Raw genomic sequence first — 12,525 nt, 5'->3', positions numbered from 1 at the left:
TGGAAATTCGTGTAAGATACCTAGGAGTAGGCCAACAATTGATGGTGCTATCAGTGAGGTGCAGTATCACCGCGATAACGTTGCTTATGTAATTGCCATGAATATGCGAGGAAGGAGCCATCGCAATACTTGCAACCCCCCGTCGCTGCTGCACTGTTGCCTAAGCCCTTATGGGAAGCTCATTCGAGATGAACAACTTCCCTTCTCCGCAAATCTCATCCCAATTCACTTCATCTTCTCAGACCTCTCTCCCCATCGACCTCCCTCTCCCTCTCTGCCCGCCTCCAACAACGGCGCGGAACCCGGCCTCGCAGCGCCAAGATCGGACGTGGGGACCGTCTTCGGACGTTCGTTCCCAAGCCAATTGCATAACACGACCCTCGTTACTCCCACTTGTTCCTGGCGTCGATAAGGGGATACCTAGACAAACGACGTCTCCCACCAGAGCGGTTCGCCGCCGTCGGCCCCGGTTGGTTCGCACCCATCCATCCACGCATATCCAGTATCCGCAAGTCAGCCGAGCCGCGCGATGCCAAATACAGGCAGGCCGAGTCCAAACTGCCATTTGTGCCGGAGCCGAAGGGTCAAGGTGAGAGAATGAGACATCTAGACGCACAATTTCCGTATGAGTACTCAACGAAATCCGAATCAAAACGGGTCCCTCCCGCCCTCCCGCTCCCGCTCGCAAGTGCGTAGCGTCGTCACGTGTTATACCTACTCTGTGCCTTTGGTTCACTGATGGATACATGTACCTACCTATCGTACCTACTTTGCCTTATACGTGTGAACAATCATCCCAAGTCTCCATCGCCTTGCAGCTGACAACTGGGGGGTCCGGCCGTGCGCGCCGTGCCCGCGGCATGCAAAAAGTGCGATTTAGGCCGACCTCAGTGCCAAAGATGCATCAAGTACGGGGTCCAGTGCCCCGGCTACCGCGACGATGACGGAATGCGCTTTCAGAACGCCGATCCCACCTCGTTTGAGCGACGGAAGAAGAAGAGGAACCACCAGCACCAAGACCAGGACGATGAGGCGGCGTTGATGACCAACTCAAGGACCGGGACCCTACAGATCATAGAATTCACACCTGAATTATCGACAGCGGCATCGATCTCAACCTCGGCGTCCCCTGGGTCGAGCCGCCAACCGAGCCGGCAGTCCACACCTGCCACGAGCGTCACCACTGACACCACTACCTCGACGCAGTTATCCGTAGCACTTCCCGTGCTCAAGACTATCCGTCAACACTGGACTGCCGAATCCATCCCGCTGGTCCTGGGATTCTACGAGAGCCTGGACTTTCTTCCAGGCTTGTTCAGGGGTGCCGGCCAAAACCACTGCCTCGTGCTCACCGGCCAGGTCTTTACCAGGGCCTACATGATTAACAAGTTCCGTCCCAGGGCCGACTATCGCGAGCTGTCCATCGTTCTCGGCCATGCTCTGGCCGCGGTACAGGAGGCTATCAGAAACCCGAAGACGTATACTTCTGATTCAACGATCGTTGCGGTTTGGTTGCTTGGGAACTATGAGGTGAGTGAAGAGGCTTATAACATGCTATTCGCATGACACTCAGCCCAAACCTCGGTGTGCAATGTGCTGGGCTGTTGCTGTATTGCTTTTGGCGACCAGGGGACTAAAACAAAATTCTGGCAGCTGATGATTGGCGGGTTGGAACGGAGATCGTTCATTACCAATAAAGAAAGGGGTTCGTCGCCCGAAGTTCCCTGGCACATCCACGGCCAGGGCCTCCTCAGCCTCATGCGGGCAAGGGGGGACCGGCAGCTCTACACCCGGTCCGGCCGTCAAATCTTCTGGGTCATGCACAATATGATTGTAAGCAGGATACTCCAGAACTACCTGCTCTGGTTTACTAAACCCGTATGTTAGCAAGTCCAACTCACGATTGCAAACACACCTTGTCCCCCGGACTTTGAACGCTGGCTCGACATCATCGAAGCAACCCTCCAACCCAGCGAAGGCCTCCTTCTTCACACTGCCCGCTACCTCTCTGCAGCATGCTCCCTTCTATCAAAACTGATCCCGCTAACACTCAGCGGCGATGCCTCCCGCGCCCGGGCAGCATACCCGGCCCTCATTGCTGAGAGCGACCGGGCAGACCTCGCCATGGCGGAGTGGATGCACGCGGCGCCCGAGTTCCAATTCGAACCGGGGCCGATGTGGGGCTACTTCTGGAACTCGTGGCGGAGCGCAAGGATCAAGGTGCACCACATGATCATTCTTATTTCGAATCTCGTCGAGTATGGTGAGCCGTCGCTGGTTCCGGAAGATTACGACGTAGACTGTGGTGGGTGTCCGTTGTTGAACCCGGAAGTCCTTCACGCCCGCCGGGAATTCTGCATGGGCATCATCGCGACGGCCGGTCGGGATGTCGTGGAGGGGATACCGAGGTCGTTGGGCGGGAAAATGCCGGACCTAGACCCGGATTTGCCCTCGTCGTATTTCGATGGCGTGAGGTTGATTTGGCCGCTGAGCCACCTGTACATTCTCCCCACGGCGCCGCGGCACCTGCGAATCGTGGCAAGGGATGCGTTGTTGAGAATCGCCAAGGAGAAGGGGATCTTGACGGCGTTGAAGCCGAGGGCGGGCGGGATGCTGTTCCCAGAGGCGGCGTTGAGGGGCATCCCGGTGGATAATCTGGAGGATGTTATTGAGGGCGGCGGAGGAGTGCATCAGATTGCGACCAAAGTTGAGGCGCAGGATTGATGATACTCCACAAACAAGGTCGAATGGGAGTGAGCTCCGAAGCTTGGAGCGATTATGTTGACTTCTATGAGATCTCCGAACTGTAAAGTCGGGGTTTAGTAACTTCCGTCATCTGGGTGCGGACCCGACATTTCGCTGTTTTCTTGTTGTGGGTTTCTACGGACATAATCAAGTTGTACCCGCCGTCGGCTTGTTCGCTCGGGGTATTCGCCGGTCGGTGCTAAACTCAATTCGCCGATGAACATGACATCGATATTCACACAAGTACACAGCCCTGCCCGCCAAAGTGAAAAGGTGATGTTCGTGCGCCTACCTAGTTCTTTTAGCTTAGCTCGGGGGGCTCTGGAGGCTGCTTACGCTCGCATAGCTTGCTGCTCCCCCTATGGTCGATCACTGACGATCGCACCTCTGCCTTTTACCCACTTTGCAGTCTGATTACCCTTAGGCATAGACTATCGTGGGATCGCATGTAAATTTGATCTTCCTTCATAAGAACCCTCCCAGCGAAGGGAAGTCTCCCTAGAGAAGACGATTGAAAAGCGGATGCCGTATTGAATGCGTTAGAGGGATTCAAGAAACCCCTCAATATGTTCAAAGCATAAGACTAGGCACCAACGACCCGCATCATTGATCATGGATCGCAACATTCCTACCCCGGCTCACTGGCTCAGGGAACGAGAAGCTTGTTTCGACGTGTTAGCGCCAGATTTGCGCTGCGGCGGCCTGCGCCGTTGAAAGCGGGAGGTCTGTAATTAGACGGTGTAGAGTTAGTGGTGCAAAAGAAAGAGTTTGATCAGTTTGCGGTAGAGTACTGCAGGGCGTAAGCAGAGCCCGGCACTTCTGAGCCGAGTAAGCCTGCCTCATGCCGGAAGAGGAAAACCATTCGACCCCAATTTTTTTGCTTGATCTGGGCCCTCAGAGCGTCCTCGAACTTTGAGGTATTTGCGCGGTGATGAGTGGTCGCTGGTGAGACGTGGTGGTAGGATTCTGGCCGTGTGCCGGTTATCCGAGTCGCGAGATAGGGCGCGACATGAAAGTAGGGTATCCTGAGACCATTCCCGAATAGTAGCATTTCTCGAGGTTATGGGGCTGCAGAGTCAAGAGTCAAGACTCTGGTGGCTCAGCCACGGGATTGACGCGCCCTGTGGATTTACATCAGTCTGTACGGAGTACGGAGTATGACATGCCTATGTACTCCCTACTACGAAACTAAAGGACAATACTAGCAATGAGCTTCTATACAGAAACGGAAAAGATCTTTCCCCGTAGAGATGATGAGTAAGATGCATCGTTAATCGATAAGGAGGCCTACCTACTCCCGCGGGCTTAGATTGCGTCTAGATAAGGTACGGCGCTACAACCCCTCAACCACCCCGGCGCGCCGCTGATGCGCTTCGACAGCTTATTGGATACCACAGCGACCGTTGGCTTTGGAGGAAGGCGGAGTTGTGGTTAGCGGAGGATTTTCCAGCGAATGTAAGTAAGCGAATGCGATGGATGGGGACGCCGATGCAACGGACGCGCAGGCTGGCGGATGGGGCCTGAAGGCTTGTTTTCTGACTTACAGCTAGCTGCCTGCTGGGTATGGGGCCCGGAGGAATGTATGGGAGGACTCCCTCGCGTGTAAGGTGGTTTTGGAAATGATATAACTACCGGGCTTGGGAGCTCAAGTTATCTGGAGTATTCGAACCGTCATCAACCTACTTCACTCTAGAATACGACTAGCCTGACATACCTGGTCCTTTAGTCTTACTATGCTTGTTTACGAAGCTCTTATCCAGGCCCGCGGCCTTCTTCGCGACAATGACAGCAGCTCTAATAGCACCAAGGATACCTGCCCACACATCTCCCTCGCCGAAGGTCAGCATATTCACTCTCACCTAGTCTGTCATTAGGTACCCAAGCTTCTTTTACTAACACCAATCCAAGATGCATCTCAACCCCTCTTTGGCACCATGTCCTTCTACACATTCAACATGATCCTCTCTGGTAGCTTCGCCGCCGCATCGTGTCTCATCATCTTCACCCTCATGATCCTCCACGCGACGCATCTCAGCAAGAGTAACGAGCAAATCAAGTGCGTTCCCCTCCATTATCCATAAAAATTACGAACCCAGATACGGTAGAGCTGACAGCAGAAAATAGAATCCTCAGAATCTCCCTCATCATCCCCTTCTGGTCCATCATCTCTTTTCTATCAATCTGCTTCCCCACGGCCGAGGTCTACCTCCACCCCTGGCTCGAGTTCGTCCAGTCCATCTGCCTTGCCACTTTCTTCCTCCTCCTGTGCGAGTTCGTCTCGCCTAGCGAGCAGCACAGGGATGTCTTCTTCGCCGGCATGACTGTGAAGAATAAGAAGGCTGCCAATGGGGAGGAGAATGGTCTCGAGTGGTATAGGGTTAGTCTACTGCATCTGGTCAAGCACCGTGGAGGTATACATCTAACATCCATCGCAGAAAATGTGGTTCGCCGTCTTCCAATATCCAGTCGTCGCCCTCCTCGTCGCCATCTTGACCGCCATCACCCAAGCTGCTGGAGTCTACTGTGAGTTCGAAAGCAAAGTACATTTCGCTAGACTATGGGTGAGTCAAACCTCCAGTCCCCGCCTGTAACTCATCTGACAATTTCCCCAAAGCTGCAAATCATCGGCACCGTCTCCCTTACCATCGCCCTCATGACCGTCATCCGCTTCTTCATGCAACTCCGGAAAAAGCTCTCCCACCACCAACCCCTCGCCAAATTCTTCGCCTTCAAGCTCGTCGTCACCCTCACCTTTCTCGAAAACATCATCTTCTGGATCCTCAAGGACACGGGCGCCCTCAACCCGACGTCCACCCTCACCGACGCCGATCTGCGCATCGGTATCCCTTCCATGCTCGTCTGCATCGAGATGCTGCCGCTGGCTGCGTTCTTCCACCACGCGTACTCGCACCGGCCCTATGTCATTGGCGGCGGGAACACGCGCCGGCCGTTGGCGGGGGATTTGGAGGCGTATGAGCCGCAGACGTATTCTGGTGGGCCCGGGGGTGTGTGGGCGCTGGTGGAGATGTGGAACCCGATGGAGATTGTGGAGGCGATTGTGTTTGGGTTGAAGATGAAGGCGGAGGAGAGGAAGCAGTCTAGGGCTAGGGGGCGTGAGTGGCAGTCGACTAAGTATCAGTCGGTCGAGGAGCCGTATGAGATGGGCAGGAGATGAGGGAGGTGATGGAGCGAGTTTGATGAGCGTTGATTTGAAGTATAAATTGATCATTTCATGGCACATAGATTTTTCCTGGCAGCTGTATATACCCTTGTTTAGAAGTTGACTCGCTTACATGTATTCTTTACTTGTCCACAGTAACAAATGTCAAGTGAACCTGGCTGGTACCTTAATTACTTTACACCATATGGCGATCCAAGTTGTGTAACTGAGAATATTAACCTGGTCTAGAATAAAAGAAATTCATACGGAAGTCGATTGGAGTTTTTTAATGAACGGCCAATACAGTTCGACTGTTGTACAGTAGCTCGTATTACTATATAGGCAAACATATATACTTTAAACACTATGTCTAAAGGGCGTTGACCTTGGCGGCATGCTCATAAACAAGCGGCTGGGCCTCGGCATCATCCAGGTAGATGGTGAACCCATCATTATGGTTGCGACCATACGAGTAGTTGGAGAAGCCGTACTGCCAGTACATATCCGGCATCTCCTCCTCCAGCGAAATCGCTTGCCACTTGCCCAGCACCTCTGTCCTCGGCGTGTCGTCCACCTTGCCAAGGTACTCAAGCCTCTTATCGGCCGTCAACCATCCATACTCCTCATGCACAACCGGCTTCCCAACCTTCTTCCCAGACGCCGCGTGATCCCGGATCCACTGCTCCGTCCACTCGACCGTCTTGCTCCACCAGTCAGGGTAGGAGTGGAACGTGCCAAAGTCGATGTTCGGCAGCGCGAGCTCGTGGTCAAAGTCGCTTCCGTCGGCGCCGTTGTACGCCCAGTCGTCTGATTCGATGTTGAAGCCGCCCTCGCCGCCCCAGGTCACGAGGTGCTTGTTGTCGAGGGACTTGACGTAGGCGCTCATTTCGGTGATCCAGGCGCCGAGGCGCTCGGGCGTGCAGTCGTCGCTTCGGGGGAGGTTGCGGGTGCCGTCTGCGCCGCAGCGGGGTTCGTTGGCGAGTTCCCAGGCCATGATGGCTGGTGAGTCCTTGTAGCGGGTGACCATTTCTTTTACGTAGCGCTTGAAGGCGTCCTTGATCGCGGGGACGTGGTAGAACTAGGTCCGCATTTGGGTTAGTATTCGGGTACCGCAGAGTCCTGTTTGTGGAAGAAAGTTGGGGGCTACTCACGTCGTCGTGGTATTTCCCACCCAAGTTAACCGTGTAGACGTCCATGCCGCCGTAATCGGCCCAATTATTGGTGAGCGCGACAATCAGCTTGATGCCGACCTTGTCCGCTGCGTTGACGACCTTGTCAAAGGCCTCAATGTTGATGATGGAAGTGCCGTTCTCCCATCTCTGGAAGACGATATCTGTGTCGCCAGCACCCTCGCCGCCATACTGGGGTAGACCACCAGCATTGTACGTGACGTTCTTGTCGTTGAAGCCCCATGTACGGAAGACCTTCAATCCGGCGTCCTTGGCTGCCGTCAAGCCGGCCTCGACATCGGCTTGGTTCTAGAAAACTTGGTCAGTTTCATCATATCTTGCTAAAGTCAATCAATTGGGCTGCTCTTTGCAGGTCACATACGTTGTCGAAAGGGAAGTAGTAGGCATTGCTACCCGCAAAGTTGAAGTCTTCGCCATCGAGCTGGAACTTTGTGCCCTTGACCGTGACGAAGCCCTTCCTGATGCATGCCGCGGACGCGGCTCCGCTGGCCAAAAGGCCAATGGAGAGCAGACCGGAGAGTTGAGGTAGCATTGTTGGATCAATTGACGGGAAGGCCTGCAACCAATTCCAGATAATCCTCTCGCCAGACACGCGAAAAGCCCGACAAGGCGGAGACACATGTTCGCGGCTACGTGCCATATATATTGACCCTCACCCTCGGAAAAGTCTACATCATTGCAGTAAACGCGATCCGAACCATACCATCTGATCCGGGGCGTTTCCCGATTCGAACGACGGAGGCCGTTGGGCCGCGTGCCACGGGTGCGTCGACCGGGGCACGCGGAGGGGAAGTTGGAGATGCCAAGGTGAGGGACCGGGACGCTATGCTGCTTTTAACGCGGAGGATGGTTGTCCGAAAGTTGGGGTCGGGGCAAATTGTCAAATGAGACCAGGCACAGGCGAGGATACATGAATCGAGGTGTGGAATTGGCAAACCGTTCTTCGTAGACGGCTGGGATGCGATCTTACCTGGTTGAAATTCCCACTCAAGATGTCAAAGTGGGTAGCGTCCATGGTGCCATTCCCGCGACTATTCACTGAGCCCGAGACTCTCGGGTCATGGTAAGCCGCACATGAGCCTTGACCAGTCTACCCGTGGGCATATTCATCCCTTGGAAAGCGTCGCAAAGGTCAATAAAGCCCTTCGAGTGAACACCACAGAGTTTGACAGCTCCTCGAGCCAACGGTCAAGTACAGCGATCTTCAACTGCAGGCTCAAGCCAAGAGAGACCTAGCGTCAGGGCCATCTATCCGACGGGATGAACTTCCTGCTCGTCCGAACAATTGACATGGGGAATTGGCAAAGCCGATCTCAGTCTCGCCTCCCCAACCCACAATTATGCTAGTCCCCGCGTCGGGTAGCCGACTTGTCTTCCTGAGCATTTCCAGCTGTATTCAAGAACCACCCAGGCTGCAATGCTCTCGATTGCTGCGCCGCCTGCATCTCCTGGCATCTTGCCTTCATCAACATGAGGTATAGTCGGCGCTTCTTCTACACGTATACTGGAATGAGAGTAGGAAGATAATTGTGCCTTGGCCATCAAAATACGTTGGGTCACACTTCATCTCATGCTGGTGCAGAATCCGCTTCCAGAAAAGTGCGGGGTTGTTTACTTCCAATGCGGGTAAGCTCTGATTTTGGTTGTGGTCCTTGGAAATTCTAAACAACTTTTGCGATGGAGAGAGAATTGGCACCCATGTAGATAACATAACACAAATCACTACTGTGAAGCCTTGCAAGTCCTATCTGGCAAATCGAAAACATGACCATGTATTAATGAATGCCTCAAGTTCGCGGTAGACACAGTACGCACAGGACGATAGCGTAGCGTCTGTCAGAATCATTGCTATGGCAAAAGTCAAAAAATGAAACTCGTGAAGTGAGTCCCGAATTGCCTCGTGGCGGAATCGAACCGCCGATCTTCTCATGTCACTATTACTAGTGAGACGCTATACCACTTAGCCAACAAGGCTTGCTTCTGTTCGCCCAGAGTGCGGAATATGTTGGGCGACGACGAGTGGGACGATGGGTGGAAGTTGAGTGGGTTTCGAGAACTGGGGCCTGGCAACTTGGCCCAGGACAACCCAATATGGATGGACATGCAGGCCATGCGCAGAAGCGCTGGAACTGCAGAGTGGGCTGAAACCCTCCAGTAGCTTGATCGATTCCTCGCTAAAACCGGTCGATATCGGCAAGATGTATCGTTCTGAGAACGTTAATCCTTACATGTACCCAAATCCAAAGCTCAAGTCGTAGGTTAAAGAGAACCTTTCTCTCAGTTTCACCAAGCACAACGTGTACTAGTCAGAAGAGTATGACTTAAGTTTGTGCCCAACTCAAGTGGTTGAGCGGGAGAATATTTGGGCTGTTTTGAGACGGAGGCTTTGCGAATATATGAATCACTGTTGAAACCCATCAATCCGAGGTTCTCAACAGAGAGTTCTGAGATACAACAAGAGCATGAATGTTGCGAGCTTCGCACTTACTTTGACTCCTTTCAAAGTGGGAACAAGGGGAATACTGTTGAAAATACCACATGAGCCGCCAGGAATGGACCGGAGGAGGAGAAGTTAGTAACTGTTCTGTGTTTCACACAGCCTTGACACTGGTCCTGAAAGCTAAAATAGACATCCGCTGCTCTGCTCTACTGGCATCGCTTGATTTCGGCAATTCAAGGCAAAGGCCATCAGAATGCCACGTCAAAGTCAGCCGCGCTGTGATGGACCAGGGACAAGGTATAGGGCCTGTCGACGAGTGCGTGGTTTATGAGCTGCATCAAGGCCACCGCTTAGACTGCCACCTATCACTTTTTTTCTGGCCTTCTCCTAACATGTTGACCAAGTTTCCTTTTAGCATCTGCTCTGTCAAGTTGCCAATCTCAAGCAAGGAATACAAACAATGGTTGTTTGCGTTACCCAGAGCCCAAAAGTTGCACAAACTCGAATCTGTAGGAACTTTAGTCACTCGCACAATTACTACAAACACAAATTTGATCTTGAGCTCTCCTCAGACTTATCGAGATGGATGCTTTGACCTTGGAATTCAGCCCATTTAAACAAAACGGAACCAAAGCCACAATTCCCGCATTTGGCGTACCAACGACGGGGCTGGCCCTCCGTGATCCCATCCTACTGCCGAAATCCACCAATTACCGAGACTAGTAGACTACCGCTGACAGCCTTTTAGTAAAAGTCTGGGGAAGTTCTGGAGCATGGCACGTAGCATGCGTCAAGGATCAGTTGATTGCGGTGTGTCTTCCACGTCCACGGGGTCCTACCTTCATTTACAACACGCTCGCTCACTCGTCAAGTCGCCCCGTCAAGGGTAGTGAGGGATCCTGGCCAAGAGTCACAGCTATGAGATTCCTACGTTGGATCAGACGATTCATTTACTTTCATTACAAATGACCGGGAGGAAAGTCGGTTGAGATGTCGAGTATATAGTAGCGAACCCAAGTTGAGTATGTTGGAGCTATTTCTTGCGCACGCCATCCTCCTTGACATCAGTCAACTCTTACCGTATACCAAGCTTTGATCGTCATGAAGTCCGCTATTCTATCCTTGTTGGCGATCGCGGCCAACCAGGTTTCAGCACACGCGACCTTTCAGGCTCTGTGGGTTGATGGAGTAGATGTATGCCCAAGCCCTTGAAATGGGAAATCGCAAGCTTGTGCTAACTGGTAGTAGTTTGGCGGCCAATGTGCCCGACTCCCGCTTTCAAACTCACCCGTTCAAGACGTCACTTCCAACGATGTTCGATGCAATGCCAACGGCGGCCCAGTTGCTCGCAAGTGTGTGGTCAAGGCCGGATCCTCAGTTGTGGTCGAGATGCATCAGGTACGTTGAACCACACACTTCGATATGAATGTTCCATGTAAGATCTAACGTCCTCGCTTACAGCAACCCAACGACCGAACATGCACCCAAGAAGCCATCGGAGGCGCACACTACGGCCCCGTTCTCGCCTACATGACCAAGGTTTCCGACGCTACTACCGCCGACGGCTCGACCGGCTGGTTCAAGATCTACCAAGACGGATGGTCCGCCGCGGCCGGCAGTGCAAACGGCGACGGTGACAATTGGGGATCAAAGGACATGAACACCTGCTGTGGTAAAGTCCAGGTCAAGATTCCCTCAGACATCCCCGCCGGAGACTACCTCCTTCGCGCCGAGTCCATCGCCCTGCACGCGGCCGGCTCGAGCGGGGGCGCCCAGCTGTACATGACTTGCTTCCAACTCACCGTGAATGGCGGAGGAAGTGCTTCCCCCGGCACCGTCTCGTTCCCTGGCGCCTACAAGGCTTCTGATGCTGGCATACTTGTCGATATTCACAGGGCCCTGACTACCTACGTCGTGCCGGGCCCGACTGTGTACGCCGGAGGCTCGACCAAGAGTGCCGGTGCTGCTTGCGTTGGCTGCGAGTCGACGTGCACCGCTGGCTCTGGACCTACTGGAACCGCATCGAGCGTGCCACTGCCGACGGCCTCTGGTGGGCTGCCCGGCTGCACTGTTGCCAAGTATGCTCAGTGTGGTGGCGAAGGGTACACCGGCTGTACCACTTGTGTTGTAAGTTGACTTCTTCTAAAATCGTAGGAAATTACTTGATGCTGACAATGCGCAAAGTCGGGCTCGACATGTCAGGCTGTTTCGGCTCCCTACTATTACCAATGTGGTTAAACTTTGTAAGAGCCCGAACTAATGTCAAGGTGCGGGCCGTATCTTTGAACGTCAACCAAGACGTCCTGAGAACGATTGCACCAAGCCCGAGAGACCTTACTATTCTCCAGGCTGGTGAGTTATTCAATTGGGGTTTGCTTTGATGTATGTCACATACAAGATTTACAGAGGCTAGTCTGCCAACAAAAGTCTAGCATCACACCATCACCACTTCTCGTGCAGTGCCTCTATCATATGTCCATACACGAAGCCTGTTACTTCTAGCCTTAGATGGCTTCATATTGATGACATATGGTTTCTTTGACCAGAAGCATGTGACAGTACTCTTGAAGCACGGCTTCTACAATATGGCTCCGTGAACCGCTAACCTCAAGCCTTTTGCGATCCATTAAGGAATGATATTGATATATAATATTGAAGCATTAGTGCTCAACAATAGAAAAAGCACATACTGGACAGTCTAGACAGGGCACGAAGCAGGTTTTCAAGGAAAATCAAATAGCAAAATCAGGCTTGCTCAATGATAATTAGATGCAATCGAAATGGAAGTCTTCCGTCCTGCCCATCTCACTCACATATAGAGTACTGGATTTGAGTTTATTTTCTCCTTCATGTACTTTCGCGTGATGCATGGGAGACCAAAAGGGTTCGCCGGTGATGTTCAAGCTATGATAATCGTCATTCAATTTACGTCGACAAAGTATTTCAATACTGCAAAAACGACAAAATCATGCTACATGATTGGGGGTATA

At 52.8% G+C, this 12,525-nt stretch overlaps 4 protein-coding genes across 4 annotated transcripts; 3 read left to right on the top strand and 1 right to left on the bottom strand.

The window, feature by feature from the left end:
- Nucleotides 1–170: 170 nt before the first annotated feature.
- CCOS01_04327 (uncharacterized protein) lies at nt 171–2,724 on the top strand (the record flags this gene model as incomplete). The annotated part of the gene is made up of 5 exons (XM_060452509.1): nt 171–347; nt 448–589; nt 881–1,530; nt 1,654–1,833; nt 1,888–2,724. 5 exons carry the CDS (start codon nt 171–173, stop codon nt 2,722–2,724), a joined length of 1,986 nt encoding a protein of 661 aa, XP_060316467.1.
- A 1,754-nt stretch (nt 2,725–4,478) lies between these two features.
- Nucleotides 4,479–5,920, top strand: CCOS01_04326 (uncharacterized protein; the record flags this gene model as incomplete). The annotated part of the gene is made up of 5 exons (XM_060452508.1): nt 4,479–4,584; nt 4,654–4,801; nt 4,870–5,122; nt 5,181–5,306; nt 5,360–5,920. 5 exons carry the CDS (start codon nt 4,479–4,481, stop codon nt 5,918–5,920), a joined length of 1,194 nt encoding a protein of 397 aa, XP_060316466.1.
- Nucleotides 5,921–6,275: 355 nt separating this feature from the next.
- Nucleotides 6,276–7,627, bottom strand: CCOS01_04325 (mannan endo-1,4-beta-mannosidase C; the record flags this gene model as incomplete). Its single annotated transcript, XM_060452507.1, has 3 exons — nt 6,276–6,983; nt 7,057–7,383; nt 7,457–7,627. 3 exons carry the CDS (start codon nt 7,625–7,627, stop codon nt 6,276–6,278), a joined length of 1,206 nt encoding a protein of 401 aa, XP_060316465.1.
- A 3,009-nt stretch (nt 7,628–10,636) lies between these two features.
- On the top strand, nt 10,637–11,773 carry CCOS01_04324 (glycosylhydrolase family 61-5; the record flags this gene model as incomplete). The annotated part of the gene is made up of 4 exons (XM_060452506.1): nt 10,637–10,729; nt 10,784–10,933; nt 10,997–11,662; nt 11,720–11,773. 4 exons carry the CDS (start codon nt 10,637–10,639, stop codon nt 11,771–11,773), a joined length of 963 nt encoding a protein of 320 aa, XP_060316464.1.
- Between the last annotated feature and the right edge of the window lie 752 nt (nt 11,774–12,525).

This window comes from Colletotrichum costaricense (genome assembly GCF_030867565.1).
Source record: "Colletotrichum costaricense strain IMI 309622 chromosome Unknown Scaffold_4.1, whole genome shotgun sequence".
Classification (NCBI taxonomy): domain Eukaryota; kingdom Fungi; phylum Ascomycota; class Sordariomycetes; order Glomerellales; family Glomerellaceae; genus Colletotrichum; species Colletotrichum costaricense.
The sequence above is the reverse complement of the archived record's forward strand: the minus strand, read 5'-3'. Positions and strand labels throughout refer to the sequence as shown.